This window comes from Schistocerca gregaria, chromosome 7 (assembly GCF_023897955.1).
Source record: "Schistocerca gregaria isolate iqSchGreg1 chromosome 7, iqSchGreg1.2, whole genome shotgun sequence".
In the NCBI taxonomy this organism is placed as follows: domain Eukaryota; kingdom Metazoa; phylum Arthropoda; class Insecta; order Orthoptera; family Acrididae; genus Schistocerca; species Schistocerca gregaria.
In genome coordinates, this window is record NC_064926.1 from 131,139,009 (window position 1) to 131,161,755 (window position 22,747).

A 22,747-nucleotide genomic window follows, 5' to 3' on the forward strand; every position below is an offset into this window, starting at 1 on the left:
AATCTGCAAAGCTGGTGAGGGTGTAGCAAGATAGATTGTGTGGAGAAACAATTGTTGGAATTTTTTTTTTTTTTTTTTTTTTTTTTTTTTTTGTACATTGGACCATCTTAGAGTTAAGCATTGAAGTTAGCCAATCAGTCCATTTCTTGTGCAAATTCAATCAGGCCACCAGATACATTGTCGGTAAATGTGTTCTTCGTTAGGTTTCCTAAACCCGAAAAAAGAGTGAGACAAAAATTGGAGATGGATGATGGTAGGGATTGAATCTTAGGCTGAACAGGCTCATGCACTATCTGCTACACTATGAGGCAACTAACTATAATTGTACATTGTGGACCACTTGAGTTTGCCTGATTGATGAACTCCAATGCTAATTAACTTGGAAGGGGTACAATATATCGAATTTTTTTCCTTAGCAGTTACTTCTTTGGACACCCTACCAACAACACCCTGTCATGCTTTTCAGGCTATTCCTGACCAAAATTGCAGCTTACAGATCTGTCAAACTGTGCTAGCTATTCTCCTACAGGTTAACACAAAGAAACATTGTCATTCTGTCTCAAATGAATCAGAAAAATGACAAAAAGGCAACCCCTCAGCTCAGATTTGGTATGTGTGGTTCTTTATATGTATAATGACGGGTTTAAAATTTCAAACCTAGAAAGCCTGATTTTCAGCCTAAAATAGTAAAAAAATCCATCCAAGGCTGTCACGTATTCAATGAATAGTTTTAATTTTATTTAGTTTCTCTGAAACTGGAATAGGAAAGATGAGAAATATTCCATACCTGTGTAAAACTTTATGCAGACTTCAAATATTGTATCGTATTTGTTGTAATCACATTGTAAAAGGTCATTTGAGCCTTCAAAATGGACATATTACTTTTAAAAGAAAGTCTCCAATGCAAATTATGCATTTGTGTGTGTAGATGTATTGTCATGGTATCGCGACTGGTATCATTGGAAACAGAAGAGAATTTCGTTTGAAACCCCAAAAATCATTGGGGAAATATCACTAATACTCATAAAAAACCCTATTTGGGGAATGTTAACAAATTAATGAACTTTAACACACAGAAACAAAAATTTATTCAAAATTGAGCCTATAAAGTAATCTAAAAACCAAATTAGCTAAAAATTATCCTGTTTCTCATTTATCAATTTTTGGCACACTACTGAAATTTGATATTGCCTGTTGTCATTGGTTGTTATAATATATTAAATATATTTTTAAATATGGCCAATAAAAAGATACTGATGGGCCTGCTGGATGCACAAATGTCATCCCCTTGATCTAAATTTATAACTTCAATAGTACCAATACACCATTTAGACTTACATTTGTAGTAAACTAAAAAATTTGCTCTGAAGAAATCTGCAGCAGGTGTTTCCACATCAGAAAAGTTGTAAAACATTGATAACTCCTTTCGCAGCCAGAGTATTAGTTGATCGTTATTAATTGGTCGAAACTTCTAATGTCAGCCACAGTTTTTGATTTTGTAAATTGCTTTTGCACATTACTTCTTGTAAAGGTTACCTCTTCTTGCAGAGGTTGCCTCTTCTTGCAGAGGTTGCCTCTTCTTGCAGAGGTTGCCTCTTCTTGCAGAGGTTGCCTCTTCTTGCAGAGGTTGCCTCTTCTTGCAGAGGTTGCCTCTTCTTGCAGAGGTTGCCTCTTCTTGCAGAGGTTGCCTCTTCTTGCAGAGGTTGCCTCTTCTTGCAGAGGTTGCCTCTTCTTGCAGAGGTTGCCTCTTCTTGCAGAGGTTGCCTCTTCTTGCAGAGGTTGCCTCTTCTTGCAGAGGTTGCCTCTTCTTGCAGAGGTTGCCTCTTCTTGCAGAGGTTGCCTCTTCTTGCAGAGGTTGCCTCTTCTTGCAGAGGTTGCCTCTTCTTGCAGAGGTTGCCTCTTCTTGCAGAGGTTGCCTCTTCTTGCAGAGGTTGCCTCTTCTTGCAGAGGTTGCCTCTTCTTGCAGAGGTTGCCTCTTCTTGCAGAGGTTGCCTCTTCTTGCAGAGGTTGCCTCTTCTTGCAGAGGTTGCCTCTTCTTGCAGAGGTTGCCTCTTCTTGCAGAGGTTGCCTCTTCTTGCAGAGGTTGCCTCTTCTTGCAGAGGTTGCCTCTTCTTGCAGAGGTTGCCTCTTCTTGCAGAGGTTGCCTCTTCTTGCAGAGGTTGCCTCTTCTTGCAGAGGTTGCCTCTTCTTGCAGAGGTTGCCTCTTCTTGCAGAGGTTGCCTCTTCTTGCAGAGGTTGCCTCTTCTTGCAGAGGTTGCCTCTTCTTGCAGAGGTTGCCTCTTCTTGCAGAGGTTGCCTCTTCTTGCAGAGGTTGCCTCTTCTTGCAGAGGTTGCCTCTTCTTGCAGAGGTTGCCTCTTCTTGCAGAGGTTGCCTCTTCTTGCAGAGGTTGCCTCTTCTTGCAGAGGTTGCCTCTTCTTGCAGAGGTTGCCTCTTCTTGCAGAGGTTGCCTCTTCTTGCAGAGGTTGCCTCTTCTTGCAGAGGTTGCCTCTTCTTGCAGAGGTTGCCTCTTCTTGCAGAGGTTGCCTCTTCTTGCAGAGGTTGCCTCTTCTTGCAGAGGTTGCCTCTTCTTGCAGAGGTTGCCTCTTCTTGCAGAGGTTGCCTCTTCTTGCAGAGGTTGCCTCTTCTTGCAGAGGTTGCCTCTTCTTGCAGAGGTTGCCTCTTCTTGCAGAGGTTGCCTCTTCTTGCAGAGGTTGCCTCTTCTTGCAGAGGTTGCCTCTTCTTGCAGAGGTTGCCTCTTCTTGCAGAGGTTGCCTCTTCTTGCAGAGGTTGCCTCTTCTTGCAGAGGTTGCCTCTTCTTGCAGAGGTTGCCTCTTCTTGCAGAGGTTGCCTCTTCTTGCAGAGGTTGCCTCTTCTTGCAGAGGTTGCCTCTTCTTGCAGAGGTTGCCTCTTCTTGCAGAGGTTGCCTCTTCTTGCAGAGGTTGCCTCTTCTTGCAGAGGTTGCCTCTTCTTGCAGAGGTTGCCTCTTCTTGCAGAGGTTGCCTCTTCTTGCAGAGGTTGCCTCTTCTTGCAGAGGTTGCCTCTTCTTGCAGAGGTTGCCTCTTCTTGCAGAGGTTGCCTCTTCTTGCAGAGGTTGCCTCTTCTTGCAGAGGTTGCCTCTTCTTGCAGAGGTTGCCTCTTCTTGCAGAGGTTGCCTCTTCTTGCAGAGGTTGCCTCTTCTTGCAGAGGTTGCCTCTTCTTGCAGAGGTTGCCTCTTCTTGCAGAGGTTGCCTCTTCTTGCAGAGGTTGCCTCTTCTTGCAGAGGTTGCCTCTTCTTGCAGAGGTTGCCTCTTCTTGCAGAGGTTGCCTCTTCTTGCAGAGGTTGCCTCTTCTTGCAGAGGTTGCCTCTTCTTGCAGAGGTTGCCTCTTCTTGCAGAGGTTGCCTCTTCTTGCAGAGGTTGCCTCTTCTTGCAGAGGTTGCCTCTTCTTGCAGAGGTTGCCTCTTCTTGCAGAGGTTGCCTCTTCTTGCAGAGGTTGCCTCTTCTTGCAGAGGTTGCCTCTTCTTGCAGAGGTTGCCTCTTCTTGCAGAGGTTGCCTCTTCTTGCAGAGGTTGCCTCTTCTTGCAGAGGTTGCCTCTTCTTGCAGAGGTTGCCTCTTCTTGCAGAGGTTGCCTCTTCTTGCAGAGGTTGCCTCTTCTTGCAGAGGTTGCCTCTTCTTGCAGAGGTTGCCTCTTCTTGCAGAGGTTGCCTCTTCTTGCAGAGGTTGCCTCTTCTTGCAGAGGTTGCCTCTTCTTGCAGAGGTTGCCTCTTCTTGCAGAGGTTGCCTCTTCTTGCAGAGGTTGCCTCTTCTTGCAGAGGTTGCCTCTTCTTGCAGAGGTTGCCTCTTCTTGCAGAGGTTGCCTCTTCTTGCAGAGGTTGCCTCTTCTTGCAGAGGTTGCCTCTTCTTGCAGAGGTTGCCTCTTCTTGCAGAGGTTGCCTCTTCTTGCAGAGGTTGCCTCTTCTTGCAGAGGTTGCCTCTTCTTGCAGAGGTTGCCTCTTCTTGCAGAGGTTGCCTCTTCTTGCAGAGGTTGCCTCTTCTTGCAGAGGTTGCCTCTTCTTGCAGAGGTTGCCTCTTCTTGCAGAGGTTGCCTCTTCTTGCAGAGGTTGCCTCTTCTTGCAGAGGTTGCCTCTTCTTGCAGAGGCTGCCTCTTCTTGCAGAGGCTGCCTCTTCTTGCAGAGGCTGCCTCTTCTTGCAGAGGCTGCCTCTTCTTGCAGAGGCTGCCTCTTCTTGCAGAGGCTGCCTCTTCTTGCAGAGGCTGCCTCTTCTTGCAGAGGCTGCCTCTTCTTGCAGAGGCTGCCTCTTCTTGCAGAGGCTGCCTCTTCTTGCAGAGGCTGCCTCTTCTTGCAGAGGCTGCCTCTTCTTGCAGAGGCTGCCTCTTCTTGCAGAGGCTGCCTCTTCTTGCAGAGGCTGCCTCTTCTTGCAGAGGCTGCCTCTTCTTGCAGAGGCTGCCTCTTCTTGCAGAGGCTGCCTCTTCTTGCAGAGGCTGCCTCTTCTTGCAGAGGCTGCCTCTTCTTGCAGAGGCTGCCTCTTCTTGCAGAGGCTGCCTCTTCTTGCAGAGGCTGCCTCTTCTTGCAGAGGCTGCCTCTTCTTGCAGAGGCTGCCTCTTCTTGCAGAGGCTGCCTCTTCTTGCAGAGGCTGCCTCTTCTTGCAGAGGCTGCCTCTTCTTGCAGAGGCTGCCTCTTCTTGCAGAGGCTGCCTCTTCTTGCAGAGGCTGCCTCTTCTTGCAGAGGCTGCCTCTTCTTGCAGAGGCTGCCTCTTCTTGCAGAGGCTGCCTCTTCTTGCAGAGGCTGCCTCTTCTTGCAGAGGCTGCCTCTTCTTGCAGAGGCTGCCTCTTCTTGCAGAGGCTGCCTCTTCTTGCAGAGGCTGCCTCTTCTTGCAGAGGCTGCCTCTTCTTGCAGAGGCTGCCTCTTCTTGCAGAGGCTGCCTCTTCTTGCAGAGGCTGCCTCTTCTTGCAGAGGCTGCCTCTTCTTGCAGAGGCTGCCTCTTCTTGCAGAGGCTGCCTCTTCTTGCAGAGGCTGCCTCTTCTTGCAGAGGCTGCCTCTTCTTGCAGAGGCTGCCTCTTCTTGCAGAGGCTGCCTCTTCTTGCAGAGGCTGCCTCTTCTTGCAGAGGCTGCCTCTTCTTGCAGAGGCTGCCTCTTCTTGCAGAGGCTGCCTCTTCTTGCAGAGGCTGCCTCTTCTTGCAGAGGCTGCCTCTTCTTGCAGAGGCTGCCTCTTCTTGCAGAGGCTGCCTCTTCTTGCAGAGGCTGCCTCTTCTTGCAGAGGCTGCCTCTTCTTGCAGAGGCTGCCTCTTCTTGCAGAGGCTGCCTCTTCTTGCAGAGGCTGCCTCTTCTTGCAGAGGCTGCCTCTTCTTGCAGAGGCTGCCTCTTCTTGCAGAGGCTGCCTCTTCTTGCAGAGGCTGCCTCTTCTTGCAGAGGCTGCCTCTTCTTGCAGAGGCTGCCTCTTCTTGCAGAGGCTGCCTCTTCTTGCAGAGGCTGCCTCTTCTTGCAGAGGCTGCCTCTTCTTGCAGAGGCTGCCTCTTCTTGCAGAGGCTGCCTCTTCTTGCAGAGGCTGCCTCTTCTTGCAGAGGCTGCCTCTTCTTGCAGAGGCTGCCTCTTCTTGCAGAGGCTGCCTCTTCTTGCAGAGGCTGCCTCTTCTTGCAGAGGCTGCCTCTTCTTGCAGAGGCTGCCTCTTCTTGCAGAGGCTGCCTCTTCTTGCAGAGGCTGCCTCTTCTTGCAGAGGCTGCCTCTTCTTGCAGAGGCTGCCTCTTCTTGCAGAGGCTGCCTCTTCTTGCAGAGGCTGCCTCTTCTTGCAGAGGCTGCCTCTTCTTGCAGAGGCTGCCTCTTCTTGCAGAGGCTGCCTCTTCTTGCAGAGGCTGCCTCTTCTTGCAGAGGCTGCCTCTTCTTGCAGAGGCTGCCTCTTCTTGCAGAGGCTGCCTCTTCTTGCAGAGGCTGCCTCTTCTTGCAGAGGCTGCCTCTTCTTGCAGAGGCTGCCTCTTCTTGCAGAGGCTGCCTCTTCTTGCAGAGGCTGCCTCTTCTTGCAGAGGCTGCCTCTTTCCCGTAGAAGAAAAAGGAGTAATTTTTACAAGAATGTATTTTAGAAAATTTTTCTGCTGTAAAACTAGAACGTTTTTCTAGGCTCAGAAATTTGCTTCTTGTATGGTCTTTGTAAACTGGTCTTCATCGCCATCTGTTTCACACTGCCCCAGATACCATCACAGATGATTTCCCATGACTTGTTGCAAAGAAAGGCCATGTAGCAGTGATTCCCAAATCCACCCCATACTGATACAAATTAAAAAATATTTCAATTTTTGTATTGAACACTGCACTCATCTGTAAAGTACTCTTATTTGACTAACAATAGGACAGCAATGCTTAGTTGACTACACAATTTTTGACTGAATTTATAGACAAATGCAACATCATAATTTAAATCAAGAGATTCACAATATAATGATAAACAACATTATTTTTTCAGTATCAGGATTTTTGTAGTGTTCAACGGAAGGATGTATAGTGCATGACGTTCAGTTCTAGTGGCAGCTTTGTGCTCAGACTTGTAGCACAAAATCATCATTTTCAGCAAAATCCATTAATACTAGTGCTTCACTTCTGTTTGTATTACATATTTTTCTCTTATTCAAATACACAGCTTGACTTTTGTAAAAAAAAAAAAAAAAAAAAAAAAAAAAAAAAAAAAAAAAAGTGGAACTAAAGTTTGTAGTTTAGGTACTAATATATCTGTATATTCATTAAATTAATTCTGTCAACTGATACCCTCTGACAGAATTTTATTTCATCACCTTCCTCAAGCTGGAATTTAGTTTGTGTAATTTGTGAAATTTGTTAGAGGAGGACATTGACACAAATTCTTAACATGCAATTTGCTTAAATACTGCAATCTTAAGTTACTAAGTATTGGACACTTCTGAGCATGAACTTTCTTAACATCCTAAACATCATAAAAATTCCTTACAAGTAATATAGTTTCATGAAGTAACTTTCTGTCTTGCTTTGGGAAGGCAGTGAACAGATTCCTTTCACATTAATGATCTTGCTAACTTAATACACCATTCATTTTGATACACTGAAAGTTGATGAATTTTTTTCCTTTGTGTATTATGGTTTAGCAAAAGTAGGAATAACATACTTTTTTTTGCCTCCATACAGTTGGTAATTTTTTTGTTTATTAATCCAATCTCTCTGTAATTGGCATTTTGTTTTTAATCACTTTTTCTAGCTGTACTTTCGGAGATGTAATTACTGCCTGTTCTTAATTTTTCTTCTGGAATGTGAAGCATAATAGCCACTTGCCTTAGGAGATTTTGCCTAGCTGCCTTTAGTTTGTTTCCTGTGACTTACATCTTGGTGTGGAGCTAGCGAATGCATTTTCATCTATACCTGTTAAATTTGTATTACGTTTATCCATTTCCTCTGTCTCCTGCTGCTCTCATTTTGCACAGTCTCCATGGGTCATAGTCTTCATTTCAGTTTTTTTCATCTCTGCCCCCTGTTTGCCTCCATTTGGTCTGGACTTGAAATTTCACTTGAGACATGTTTAAGGCCTGTGGAATGCAGCTTCTGCTCTGGAATTACAGTGGGCCTGACATGTAATACCTCACGGATCTGTCTACCAACGTAAAGTGTGTGCCTTTTAAATGCATCACAACACCACACATGAACACCACTTTCGTAATGGTCCAGGCACTATATTTTATGGGATAGAAAACATGTTTAAATTACCATGTTGCTCATTTCCAGTTCACCAAAGCAACAGATAATTCCATATGTTAATAAATGTGGTAGATGCTAGTCACAAGAGGTGAATATAGTCTTATGGCACTTTTCTTGCAGAAAAGCACCAGTGCTATTAGTTAGGTAACTTTTGCCATCTACAGGTCTACTTGCTATACTCACCCATTTTTTAAAACTGGGGTTTAGTTCATGAACTACAGTAAATCAATCCTGCTGCCTTTTAAGCATTCAATTGTAGTTTATTAGTGTAACCCATGGAAATTATAAAAATGTATGTATGTATGCCCCACATCTCTTCCTAAATCACTGGACTGATTTCAACCAAACTTGGTACACACATCACTTACTGTGTGGTAAGATCTGATATTTGAGAATGAAAAAACTTAGTGACTTGCTACAAACTTTACATCTAATTTCAAACCTCCACAAAACTTTTTCTGGTGGACAACCCCCACAAAATGACATAAGGAAAAAAGTTTCACCTACTACACTTCAGCTGTTCATGTTGTAAAACTGCCACATGAGGTATGACAATTTATTACTTCTCTGCTACTAACTGTATTCATGAAACATTTTGTGGGCAGTATTCATGTATACCACTGGATGTACCAACAAAACTGTATCATTGTAGAACACATTTTTCATGAGATATGATGTGATAAAGATGGAGCTATGTGAAAACAATAATGCAAGACCAAATTCACTAGGGATACAGGTGAAATAAGGTACGAAGATGTGTGAAATATGTTAAACAATGTGAAATATGTATACTCCGGCAAAGCTGCAGACAAGAAGCTCCTCCTAATCCTCTGGTTAGATTTCAGCCAATCTTGGTACACATATTATCTGGAAAGAAATATTGTGGGGGGGGGGGGGGGGGAGAGGGAGGGAGATAAGAACCAGCAACCTCAAATTAACCAGCATATGGGTGAGGGAGTGGGGGAAGATGACATGGACACGGAGGTGGGTCAGGAGGAAGACACAATGAGGGGAGGGGGAAATGGTCAAAGGAAGGCAAGAGTAGTAGCTGAACAGAGAGAAGGTGGAGGTAGAGGAGGAGAGTATGAGGAGGACAGTGGAGTGATGGAGAAGAGGAAGTGAACAAAGAAAGGTAAGAAATGGTCAGATAGAGGGATTAGGGGAGAAAAAGGGAGAGAGGAGGAGACAGAGGAACAGGAGATGTACTGGAAGATGGAAGGAGGAGGTTGGCAGGAGTGGGGGGGGGGGGAGGAGGAGGAGGAGGAGGAGGAGGAGGAGGAGGAGGAGAAATGTGTGGAGGGGGGAAGAGGATATTGGGGGGGGGGGGACTTGGAGGGGCAGGAGATGGCCTAATGGAATAAATACCTACCTGATCAATGCCAGGCACTCAGCTAGTGAAAATATAATGTTCAAATTGTGCACTGCCTACACTAGATGCAACTTCTAATGGCAGACATTTTGAAAGATGCACGGTCAGTAGTGGCATGTGGTGTGGGGCAGAAGTTTTAAGTCTTTTAGGATGAAGAGATACATTTTTGTCTTAACATGTTTATTTCCATCACCCAACTAGCTGTTATTCCTCCAAAGACTTTTAAAGTCTGTTTTAAAGGAAAAATTTTTCTCTTTCCATTGTCACCAGCCATAATACTGGGACACTATAACCAGTCTGTACACATGAATTTGTAATGTAAGTTGTGGGCATTAAAATGAAGTAATATTTCTATTTTGAAGGCTCAAATGACCCTTCATAATAAGATTACAACAAATCTGATATGATATTTTGACTCTATAGAATTTTGTTTTTACATAAGTGTGGAAAATTTCAACTATTTCTTATTTCAATTTTAGGAGAAACTTAATTAGAAACTCCGTATTGTAAATGAACCAACAAACATGTACCAAATTTCATACAAATCAGAGCTGGTGGGTTTTGCATGCTGCGGCTCATTTGATATGGAATGACACACCAACTTTTAGTGGGTAATTCAACTGTCAACATTCAGTGCTGACCTTGTGATCCTCCTTTTGCAACATTTAATAAATTCTTTACTGGCCGATAGTAGACACTGCAATAAATGTGCAGTATATACCAAGTGTAGAATATGACACGGTGTTTTGTCAGAAGCAGGTAGTTACAGGGTCTGATGGTGGAGTTTTAATATTGGATAAAATAGTATCACAGCAATTTGCCATGTTTATCATGAGTTTCTATTTCTAAATCACGTGTAACATCTGTTACAGGTTTACATGCAATACCATTAACTATTAACAAGTCTTGTCTTGCAGTTCACATTGAAGTTTCCAATAATGTAAAAGCTCTTTCTGAGAAAAAAAAAACACTTTGATACTGTTAGGAAATTACATTTATTTAACAATAACTGTCCTATTTCTACATGCTGAAAGTTCGGTGATTGGCATGACACAGTGGTAAGTTCCTGGACCAGCATATGAATGCACTGGGGTGCAAATCATAACAAGGGCTTTGAAATTTGGGTTTGACACTGGTTCCTTAAATTGTGTAATGTAAATGCTGGGATGGGTCATTTGAAAGGGTGTGGTTGATAACTACACCGACTGGTCTGGGTTGTACTCGGTCTTCAGTGATATTGTTGTTGATGGGAAGTTGACTACTTTCCTTCATTTTAAGTTGAAAATATACTATGTCCTCATACTTTAACTATGAGTTAAATCATTGCAAAATGGGATGTCATGTCTCCTTCCTTAACTGTAGCATCAGTGCATATGGCAGCCATGCAGAGGAACTGAGTTCATTTCCTGGTACTGTCAGTTATTTCTTTTTGTCATGCAAGGATTTTGATGCAGTGTATTAAGCCCTGTGAGCCCAGTTCAGGAGCTATTATGTCTGGAAATAGGACAGCGGCTGGAAGAGTGGTGTGCTGACCCTCTGCCCCTCCATGCTGCTTCATATGTCATATGGTTGAGAATGATACGGCAGCCAGTCAGCATCATGTGGCTCCTGGGCCTAATTGTGGGGATACTTTTGTTGTACAGTTATTTATATGATAGAAAAACACATTATATATTATTAGTCAGAAAGTGTTTCAATGCATTACTGGGCAATGACAGTGGTGCAAAACAAATAATTAAAATTTTTTATTCAGACACACCCATTATTGAACGTGACCCTAGTTTGGGGTCACCGTCATTATACTTTTAGTAGTTAGTAGTTTGGGTGAGAATTGTGTGAACTTTTATTCCCAGAGAAAATTTATCAGCTGCAATATGTGAGTAATTTTCCCCACCATCTAAGATCTCAATATAAATCCATTGATAATGTATGAAATAAACTGGTTTTCACTAGCTTGCACTGCTTTACACTTTTCACAGTGAGGATACAACTGAGGAGTCAGCTATAGCAACATTTAGAGCAGCTCCGCAGCTGCGTTCAGTTGTTGTTGAGAAAGCTGTCTCTTCTGCTGTCTTCCAGGCTCTGTCTGAGAATTGCCACAACCTCACTGTACTGGACGCCTGGTACAATGAGATAAATGCTAAGGTAAGTCTATTTTTTATGCTGTAGTTCAGAGCTGAAACATTATCTCTAAAGGTGTTTTTTGGTGCATTTGCATAATAGCTGAAAAGTGGTTCTCCATTAGGTGCTTCTTATCTCTTTGTACACATTGAACGTAGAAGGGGAGAAAGGCAAGGGATGGGGGGAGGGGAAAGGGGCTATTCATGTCAGCTGTATCAGGACTTTATGCAGAGTGAAGGGCGATGAGTGAAAATGTGTGCCAGACTGGGATTCAAACCCAGGATCTCCTGCTTACTAAGCTTTTCTGTTAGCCACTGAGCCATCTGGACACAGTTTTTATTGCAATTGCATGGACTCTACCAGCAGGCCTCCTGGCTGATCAACATTCCCACCTAGTACCACCTATCTTGCTTTGCTGCGCTGGTACTGTGAACAGCTGAAAGTAAGGGGAAACTACAGCTGTAATTTTTCCAGAGGGCATGCAGCTTTACTGTATGGTTAAATGATGATGGTGTCCTCTTGGGTAAAATTTCCAGAGGTAAAATAGTCCCCCATTCGGATCTCCAGGAGGGGACTACTGAAGAGGATTTGATTATCAGAAAAAAGAAAACTGGCGTTCTACGGATCGGAGCGTGGAATGTCAAATCCCTTAATCTGGCAGGTAGGTTAGAAAATTTAAAAAGGGAAATGGATAGGTTAAAGTTAGATATAGTGGGAATTAGTGAAGTTTGGTGGCAGGAGGAACAAGACTTTTAGTTAGGTGAATACAGGGTTATAAATACAAAATCAAATAGGGGTAATGCAGGAGTAGGTTTAATAATGAATAAAAAAATGAGTGCAGGTAAGCTACTACAAACAGCATAGTGAACGCATTATTGTGGCCAAGATAGACACGAATCCCACACCTACTACAGTAGTACAAGTTCATATGCCAACTAGCTCTGCAGATGAAGAAATTGATGAAATGTATGATGAAATAAAAGAAATTATTCAGGTAGTGAAGGGAGACAAAAAATTTAAGTCATGGGTAACTGGAATTAGAGAGTAGGAAAAGGGAGAGAAGAAAACATAGTAGATGAATATGGATTGGGGCTAAGAAATGAAATAGGAAGCCGCCTGGTAGAGTTTTGCACAGAGCATAGCATAATCATAGCTAACACTTCCTTCAAGAATCATGAAAGAAGGTTGTATACATGGAAGAACCCTGGAGATACTGAAAGGTATCAGATAGTTTATATAATGGTAAGACAGAGATTTAGGAACCAGGTTTTAAATTGTAAGACATTTCCAGGGGCAGATGTGGACTCTGAACACAATATATTGGTTATGAACTGTAGATTAAAACTGAAGAAACTGCAAAAAGGTGGGAATTTAAGGAGATGGGACCTGGATAAACTGAAAGAACCGGAGGTTGCAGAGTGTTTCAGGGAGAGTGTAAGGGAACAGTTGACAGGAATGGGGGAAAGAAGTACAGTAGAACAAGAATGGGTAGCTTTGAGAGATGAAACAGTGAAGGTAGCAGAGGATCAGGTAGGTAAAAAGAAGAGGGCTAATAGAAATCCTTGGGTAACAGAAGAAATACCGAATTTAATCGATGAAAGGAGACAATACAAAAATGCAGTAAGTGAAGCAGGCAAAAAGGAATACAAACGTCTCAAAAATGAGATCGACAGAAAGTGCAAAATAGCTAAACAGGGATGGATAGAGGATAAATGTAAGAATGCTGAGGTTCATCTCACTAGGGGTAAGATAGATACTGCCTACAGGAAAATTAAAGAGAACTTTGGAGAAAAGAGAGCCACTTGTATGAATATCAAGAGCTCAGATGGAAGCTCAGTTCTAAGCAAAGAAAGGAAAGCAGAAAGGTGGAAGGAGTGTATAGAGGGTCTATACAAGGGCAAAGTACTCGAGGACAATATTATGGAAATGGAAGAGGATGTAGATGTAGATGAAGATGAAATGGGAGATACGATATTGCTTGAAGAGTTGGACAGAGCACTGAAAGACCCGAGTCGAAACTCTACCGTCTGGTGAGCAAGGTGTATGAAACACGCAAAATACCCTCAGAGTTCAAGAAGAATAATGACTTTTCTGGAGACCAGAAATCTACTCTGTAGGAATCAGCATGGGTTTCGAAAAAGATGATTGTGTGTAACCCAGCTCGTGCTATTCGTCCCCGAGACTCAGAGGGCCATAGACACGGGTTCACAGGTAAATGCCCTGTTTCTTGACTTCCGCAAGGTGTTAGATACAGTTCCCCACAGAACAGAGTAAGAGCATATGGACTATCAGGCCAATCATGTGATGGGACTGAAGAGTTGCTAGATAACAGAATGCAGCATGTCATTCTCATTGGAGAGAAGTCTTCCGAAGTAAGAGTGATTTCAGGTGTGCCACAGGGGAGTTTCGTAGGACTGTTGCTACTCACAATATACATAAATGACCTTGTGGATGACATCGGAAGTTCACTGAGGCTTTTTGCGGATGATGCTGTGGTGTATCAAGAGGTTGTAACAATGGAAAATTGTACTGAAATGCAGGAGGATCTGCAGTGAATTGACATGGTGCAGGGAATGGCAATTGAATCTCAATGTAGAAAAGTGTAATGTGCTGCGAATACAAAGAAAATAGATCCCTTATCATTTAGCTACAAAATAGCTGGTCAGCAACTGGAAGCAGTTAATTCCATAAATTATCTGGGAGTAGGCATTAGGAGTGATTAAACATGGAATGATCATATGAAGTTGATCGTTGGTAAAGCAAATGCCACTGAGATTCATTGTAAGAATCCTAAGGAAATTCAATCCAAAAACAAATTAAGTAGGTTACAGTACACTTGTTGCCCACTGCTTGAATACTGCTCAGCAGTGTGGGATACGTACCAGATAGGGTTGATAGAAGAGATAGAAAAGATCCAACAAGGAGCAGCATGCTTCATTACAGGATCATTTAGTAATTGCAAAAGTGTTATGGAGATGAACTCCAGTGGAAGACTCTGCAAGAGAGACACTCAGTAGCTTGCTACGGGCTTTTGTTGAAGTTTAGAGAACATACCATCACCGTGGAGTCTAGCAGTATATTGCTCCCTCCTATGTATATCTCACGAAGAGACCATGCGGATAAAATCGGAGATTAGAGCTCACATAGAGGAATACAGACAATTTTTCTTTCCATGAACAATGAGACTTGAATAGAAGGGAGAACCGATTGAGGTACTCAAGGTACCCTCTGCCACACACCGTCCGGTGGCTTGCGGAGTATGGATGTAGATGTAGATGTAAACGTAAATTGTCGACCAAGCTGAATCAGTCATATGAATGAGTGGTGTCTGTTCTTTTGGACATGTCCAAGAGAACAGACACCACACATTCATATAATTAACCTTTTGTCTTACAAAGACACCATTATTCTATTTGGTGTCACTTTTGGGTGAGGCTCTGTGAATGAAGATCCTGTCATTCAGATTTATGATAAATTGAGGAGGCATCAGCACAATGATAGGATCACAGAAAAGTTCAGTCTGCCTGCTTTGCACTTAGTATTAGAAGGCACAATTTAGACACTTACATAAACCTTTTTGCTACAGTGTTCGTCAGTAAAAGAGGGACACACACCATTCTTACACACAAGCAAATACTCATTATGTATACTACTGCTGACTCCAGCATCCTGGCCCGAGATGCTGGAGTTAGTGGTCATGTGTGCATAGGTTTGCTTGCTTGTGTATAGGAATGGTGTCTTCTTCTTTTAATTTTGAAGACTGTGGCTGAAATATTTATGTAAATTTCTTTTAATTGTGTGTGTCTGCAGCTGAATGTGCCTTCTTTCAGTAAGTAGTGATATGTCTTTTCCTACATTGTTCATGTTCCTGCCTGTTGTTTCCATTATTCGATTTTAATGTAAATGTTTATTATAAACTGTTGGGTATAAAACAGGAGAATTGTGTAAGAGGAGTCCACTGTAAATTTTTTCCCCATGTTAACTGTGGTTTTGCTGTCACATAATCTAAATGTAATTCCCATAATTTTCAGTGTAAATAGATTAGCCCTAGTCATAATCAATTGTTAATTTGCTTTATAGAAGATAACTGCTGTGGCTGTACTGTATTTGGCCGTTAACGTGAAGTTTCTCATTTAATATTCCTGAAGTCTCTCCTTCAAGATGGTATTAAGGAACATGAAATGTCATAATTTAATTAATAAAAAAAGCACTCTTTCCATAGCTTGTTACCAACAAATAGTGTGGTGAGAAACATCTGTTGAACAAAAATTACATAAATTCATTAAAAGATAAAGTTATGGCTCTTGCTGATCATTTACAAGTAGTTAATCGATTACTTATTTTGTTAAAGAATTTGTAATAAAATAATTCCTACATCAGAAAATCAGTCACCTCTCTTAGATCTCACAGCAAACATACACTGGTCGTATTAAAGTTGTTTAACTGTACAGGATGACCCAATAATACCTCCAAATTTCGAAGGAAAATAAAAAAATCTTCGACTGAAACATGTCGAAAGTAATAGAAGGTAATTTTAGTTTTCAGTAGACTTTTTAAAAATTGTCTGTCAAATCACCTCCATTGTTGGCAATGCAGATTTGAAGACATCTTCTGAAAGCTTTCATCATCTGACCTGTCAGATCTGATGCTGCTATAGTCGGATCCATGAACGATGGGAGTTCTCGCAGGTCAAGAAGTGGTTGGGGACTGCATTGCTGCTGGTAACAATCAACAGCTGAGGTATTCACATACACATGCTTTGTGCTTGATGTAAGTGTCTATCCCACAAATTATGTTTCTCACTTGCTTATGTAGCATTTGTTGCTTACCACTACCATCAGCCATGAGTTCGAAACAAATGAAATAAAAATTCATTAAATAACTTGATACAATCTCGTTCAGTTCTCATATTGGGTATTAGATTTGCATTGCTCTGCTGATGGCTGCACTATTAACTCCCCATGTATGCCAAGGAGTAGATGCCTGTCACTCTGGGGCATTGGGACTCTCGGCAAAGGCCGTCCTGCCAGGTGGCTTATGCTGCGGCTGGGTGGCACCCATGGGGAGGGCTCTTGGTCGGAGTGGGTGGCATCAGGGTGGTGTACATCATCACTTGCTGATGATCAGACACCAGCAGTCTCAAAGCGTTCAAAGTCTCGGTACAGTGCAAGAAAGTATGACCCTAAATCATTCCTCTCCCTTGCCAAACCATGGGAAGAACACTGGGCTAATGATGGCAGCAAACCTTATTCAACCGGTACCTCGTATGTACGAGAATTAATGGGGGCACTCTTGTTTTGATGAAGGCTACAGATTTTTGCAGAGTATTTAGAGGAGAAGTTTTGGGAGATGGAGGGCTTGTCCAAAATGCGCTCTGGGTCAGTCATCATCCTCTGCCCAGTCACAGGCTTCACTCGATGTAACAAGTTGGGGGATATTTCTGACCAATGACCAATTACCTCGTAGTTTGGTCCCTTCCCCCCTCTTTTAACCCAACCAACACACACACACACACACACACACACACACACACACACACACACACACTCACTGAGCCTTTTTATAGGTATTGTAGACTTAGTCAAAAAGCCATAAATGCATCTTGTTTGTTTTTTGTGAAAACTGATTGCATGAAACAATACAAAACTGCACATTTTGGTGGCACAGCACAGCATTTTCTTTCTTGCCGTTTGTTTTAACAGAACTGTACATTATTGTTTAAAAAATATATAGCCTATGTCTGTCTGAATGTTCATTAGTGGAAATGTTGACTCCAGACAGACACAAGAGCCTGTTAAAAAAGTAAGCTTTTGGCCAGAATGTTGAGCAGCCTGTTTGTTGTGCCTGTCTGTGACTCAAAATTTGCACAAATGGTGAGTAGTAGTCTGTCCTTTTCTTAATGGTGTCATTATTCCCTCCTGGATTTTCCATTGTTTGAATATTCATTAGTGTATCGAGTAAACATTTGAAGCAAATTGACCTAGTACATTCCCAGATTTTTGCTAACAATGGTAAAGGATGACTTGCCTTTGTATAGCAGTATTGATAAAAGGGCTGAAATTGTTGTTGTTAATGTTCTTTCATAGAAATAAATATTTGTACTGGTCAATTTATTGGCTTGGAACCACCACCACCACTAACATGGCCATGGCAAGCGCTTCTACAATTGTGTGCATAACTTGATTATGCAGCTTTGTATTGCGCCTGCTGATGCAAATATTGTCTCCATTTTCTGGATTTAGAATGCTTGACTCACACTGCTTAATAATTGCGAGAAAACATTGTTAATACAATGAAACATACTGTAAACCTTCACAAATTTATTTTAGGTGTATTAATGAGAGTAGAAAATAATTTAAAACCACCTAAACTTCCTGTGAAATATCAGTTGTTGAAACAACACTGAAATACTGCACACAAAGTGATCAACACACAATAATACAGAAGCAAAAGCAAATTGCCTTCTATGTTTTTTTAATGCCAGCATTCAAAATTAAGTCAATTAACAACTTTCAAATAAAAGAGGACTAGTTTGATGGCCTGTTGCTCTGCAGACTGACTGTTAGTTGATTTAGAGATAGTTATGGTTTTTTCAAAGGATCAGACGTAGGTGTACACTAGGACGACTTAGTCGTGGGATACGATACGCACATACACAGATGGCAATAACATCATGTAGAAAAGATAAAAAGGACAGTGCTTGGTGGAACTGTTGTCATTTGTACTCAGGTGATTAATGTGAAAAGGTTTCCAACATAATTATAGCAGCACAACGGAAATGAAAGAGATGTAAAATGTGATCTGGATAGATTGGCCATTGCATTTTGGAAATTGTTAGGAAATTCAGTATTCCAAGATCCATAGTTTCAAGAGTGTTGAGAATACCAAATTTCAGGTAGTACCTGTCACCACTAACATACAAGCAACAATATGTAAAATGACCACAGAAATCAAAGTGTGGGGAGTATGACAAATGTGTTCTTTAGGACAGTGTGGTGAAATTCAGCATTAGTGGGCTATGGCAGCAAACAGACAAGAGTGCCTGCAGCACCTCTATTGGCCTCGTGACCATATCATTTGGAGCCTAGATGACTGGAAAACCATATCCTGTTCAGATGAGTCCTGAATTAAGTAGGTAAGAGCTGACGGTAGGATTTGTCTGTGGTGCAGTTCCCACAAAGCCATGAATTCAAGTTTTCAACAAGCCACTGTGCAAGCTGGTGTTGGCTCTGTAATGGTGTGGGCGGTGATTACATGGAATGGACTGGATCCTCCATGCAACTTAACTGATGAGCGACTCGAAATGGTTATGCTAGACTATTTGGAGGCCATTGATAGCCATTCGTGGACTAAATGTTTCCAAACAATGATAGACTTCTTGTGGATGACAATGTACCATGTCAGTGGGCCAAAATTGTTTGTGATGGTTTGGAGAACACTGGATATTCTGGTGAATGAAATCATCACCCAGATCACCCAACGTTTGAGCATTTATGTGGTATAATTGAGAGGTCAATTTATGTACAAAATCTTGAACTGGAAATACTTCGGCAATTGGGGACAGCTATGAAGGCAACGTGGCTCAATATTTCTGCAGTCCAATGACTTAAGTTAATGCCATGTCAAGTTTCTGCACTACGCTGGGCTAAAGGACATTGGACATCGGACATCATAGGGAGAGCTGTCTAATGACTTCCGTCACCTCAGTGTAACTTTGATATTTCTCATCCAAACAGGAATTCTGGAATTGGGTAATGTTACAGATCAGTAATGTAGTCTATTGCAAACTGCCTGGACTGATAGGCAGCACTACCTTAAAGAAAAATTACTGTTTTAAAGTGTGTCAATTGGGCTTTTAGTTTAAATTACAGACCACTCTAAAGAGCCATCTTACAGTCCCGTTATGCTGGTGTCATAGTGTGTTGTAAACTTGTCACATAGAAAGAGGTGTAATTAGATGAATGACAAACACTAACTTCACTTAACGAAGGTTTATTCAGCACTTGCACATACAAGAGCACGGAGTGAACTGCCTCTGGCCAGAACACATACGGTATATATACAGTTACTGAACATTCCAGTACAGTGATGCTTGACATTTGTGGATTCTTCTAGAATCTACTTAAACCAAATACAGAAATTAAATTTTACAGTTTAGGGGAGTTGTGAACTCGCAACCCTACATGCAACAGTCTAGTATGGTAACCACTACACCACAGTTTGTGCGACATTGCTCCCTCCTTAAGAGAACAGCGTCTTGGTGTTAAGTTTTCCTAGTTTGGGAACAAGTGATGGATTCTGCAATGACAGATGTTCGCCCTGGCGATGATCTTCTTAGAACTTACTTTGCCGCTACGCTCTTCATCACCTTTCCACTTGTAGCCTGTCTCTGGAGCTTCGAATTTACCTTGGGTTGCAGGATGATTATAGGGCTTCATTCGAGGGACATGGACTGTGTCTCGGATCTTTCGCCATCTTGTGTCGGGGTCGAAATCTTCAACTTCATAAGTAACATCAGACAACTGTCTCTCAACCTTACAGCCTGATGAAACTCTTCCATCTGGTGAGCAAGAAGTATGAGACAGGCGAAATACCCTCAGACTTCAAGAACAACATAATAATCCCAACCCCAAAGAAAGCAGGCATTGACAGATGTGAAAATTACCGAACTATCAGTTTAATAAGTCACAGCTGCAAAATACTAACACGAATTCTTCAGACAAATGGAAAAAATTGGTAGAAGCTGACCTCGGGGAAGATCAGTTTGGATTCTGTAGAAATGTTGGAAGATGTGAGGCAATACTGACCTTACGACTTACCTTAGAAGAAATACTAAGGAAAGGCAAACCTACATTTATAGCATTTGTAGACTTAGAGAAAGCTTTTGACAATGTTGATTGGAATACTCTTTCAAGTTCTGAAGGTGGCAGGGGTAAAATAAAGAGAGAGAAAGTCTATTTACAATTTGTACAGAAACCAGATGGCAGTTATAAAAGTCGAGGGGCATGAAAGGGAATCAGTGGTTGGGAAAGGAGTGAGACAGGGTTGTAGCCTCTCCCCGATGTTATTCAATCTGTATATTGTGCAAGCAGTAAAGGAAACAAAAGAAAAGTTCGGAGTAGGTATTAAAATCCATGGAGAAGAAATAAAAACTTTGAGGTTTGCCGATGACATTGTAATTCTGTCAGAGACAGCAAAGGACTCGGAAGAGCAGTTGAATGGAATGGACAGTGTCTTGAAAGTAGGATATAAGATGAACATCAACAAAAGCAAAACGAGGATAATGGAATGTAGTCGAATTAAGTCGGGTGATGCTGAGGGAATTAGATTAGGAAATGAGACACTTAAAGTAGTAAAGGAGTTTTGGTATTTGGGGAGCAAAATAACTGATGATGGTCGAAGTAGAGAGGATATAAAATGTAGACTGGCAATGGCAAGGAAAGCGCTCCTGAAGAAGAGAAATTTGTTAATATCAAATGTAGATTTAAGTGTCAGGAAGTAGTTTCTGAAAGTATTTGTATGGAGTGTAGCCATGTATGGAAGTGAAAGTGGAAGATAAATAGCTTAGACAAGAAGAGAATAGAAGCTTTCGAAATTTGGTGCTACAGAAGAATACTGAAGATTAGCTGGGTTGATCACATAACTAATGAGGTGGTATTGAGTAGAATTGGGGAGAAGAGGAGCTTGTGGCACAACTTGACTAGAAGAAGGGATCGGTTGGTAGGACATGTTCTGAGGCATCAAGGGATCACCAATTTAGTATTGGAGGGCAGCGTGGAGGGTAAAAATCGTAGAGGGACACAGAGATGAATACACTAAACAGATTCAGGAGGATATAGGTTGCAGTAGGTACTGGGAGATGAAGCAGCTTGCACAGGATAGAGTAGCATGGAGAGTTGCATCAAACCAGTCTCAGGACTGAAGGCAACAACAACAACAACAACAACAACAACAACATGGTCGAAAGTAGTGCCTGAGGAGGTTCTCAGAGAGATCAACCTTCCGAACAGGAGTGAAGATACAGACAAGGTGACCAGGCTAGTAGACAACAGGGCGGTGGCTTGCGTCATAACTTCGCCAATCATTTTCTTTAGCCAGCAGCGTGTGGAGTCAAGCTAACTGCTGAGCTTCCTCAGTTCTAGTTAACACCTGGCTGATGTAGTTGTCTTCCACGTCATCAGGATGTAATGGAAACAGTGTCCATCATCAAAGTCACCTCATGCTCATGCACCAGGAAAAATAACGTAAATCCTGTGTTGTCTTCTTTGGCAGTGTTGTAGGCAAATGTCATGAAAGGTAGCATCTCATCCCAGTTGCTCTGCTCAACATTGGCGAACATGGATAGCATGTTGGCCAAAGTCTTATTAAGGTGTTCAGCAAGTCCGTTACTTTGTGGATGGTAGGCAGTCATCAGTTGATGAGTAATGTGGCACTGATGGTTTATCTCTGTCACAAGATTAGATTGAAAAACTTTCCCTCGATCCGTAATTAACGACCTTGGGGCACCGTGTTTGCTTCAGCTGTTTTCATGGCTTTTGTTATGGCACAGTGTGTCAGATAATCAGTGCAAACAATAATCCATCTATTGCCACTAGCAGACATTGGAAATCGTCCGAGGAGGTCAATCCCAACATGCTGGAAAGGCATTTTGGGTGGTGGAATTGGTATGAGTCGACCAGGTGGTTTCTGAGGAACTGCCTTTCTCCTCTGGCACTCTAGACATTGAGACACACACTCCTAAATAAACATGGCCAGAAAAATCTCTTGCAGATTCTATCATATGTCTCGATAAATCCTAGATGTCCGGTTTCAGGTGTCTCATGAAATTTCTGTAGACAATCTAACCACATGTGTTTAGGAACCACTGATAGCCACCTCTTCCCAAATGGATAAAAGTTTTTCTTGCAAAGTAATTCATTAACTACTTCAAATTGTCCTTTCACATCCTCTGACCGATTTAAGGCAAGCATAATGTGCGATATCTTGGCGTCATTCTTCTGTTCAGCAGAGAGATCCTAGAGTGCAGTGAGACAGTCACTATTTTCATCAGTCTTGATGGTCTTGCACAGGGATTCTTGAGAGACGCTTGGCACCTTGGTGTTCTCTTCCACTTTCATACAGTATGGTAATGTCATACTCTTAAAGACATAGTGCCCAGCTGGCGAGCTGTTGTGTTGGTTCCTTAAGACCTGTTGGCCAACAAAGTGAATGATGGTCTGTAACAACTGTGAATGGGCTTCCATAGAGATACTGCCGAAATTTGCACATGGCCCAGATCACAGTAAGACATTCTCTTTCTGTAGTTAAATAGTTTCTCTCGGCTTTTGTAAGTGTCCTAGAAGCATAGGTTATAACCTACTCTTTCCATCTGAAATTTGCATCAGAACAACACCGATCCTTTTTTTTTTTCCCCCTTCCAGTCTACTGACTGGTTTGATGCGGCCCACCACGAATTCCTTTCCTGTGCTAACCTCTTCATCTCAGAGTAGCACTTGCTATCTATGTCCTCAATTATTTGCTTGACTTATTCCAATCTCTGTCTTCCTCTACAGTTTTTGCCCTCTACAGCTCCCTCTAGTACCATGGAAG

The 22,747-nt window shown here is 42.2% G+C and overlaps 1 protein-coding gene across 3 annotated transcripts in view; it reads left to right on the forward strand.

The window, feature by feature from the left end:
- LOC126282033 (F-box/LRR-repeat protein 7-like) overlaps positions 1-22,747 on the forward strand; it is a 241,728-nt gene that overhangs the window by 57,477 nt on the left and 161,504 nt on the right. For all 3 annotated transcript variants that reach the window (XM_049981442.1, XM_049981440.1, XM_049981443.1), the window contains exon 3: positions 11,017-11,182. In XM_049981442.1, coding sequence (XP_049837399.1) covers positions 11,017-11,182 — 166 coding nt within the window. The remainder of the gene's footprint in view (positions 1-11,016; positions 11,183-22,747) is intronic.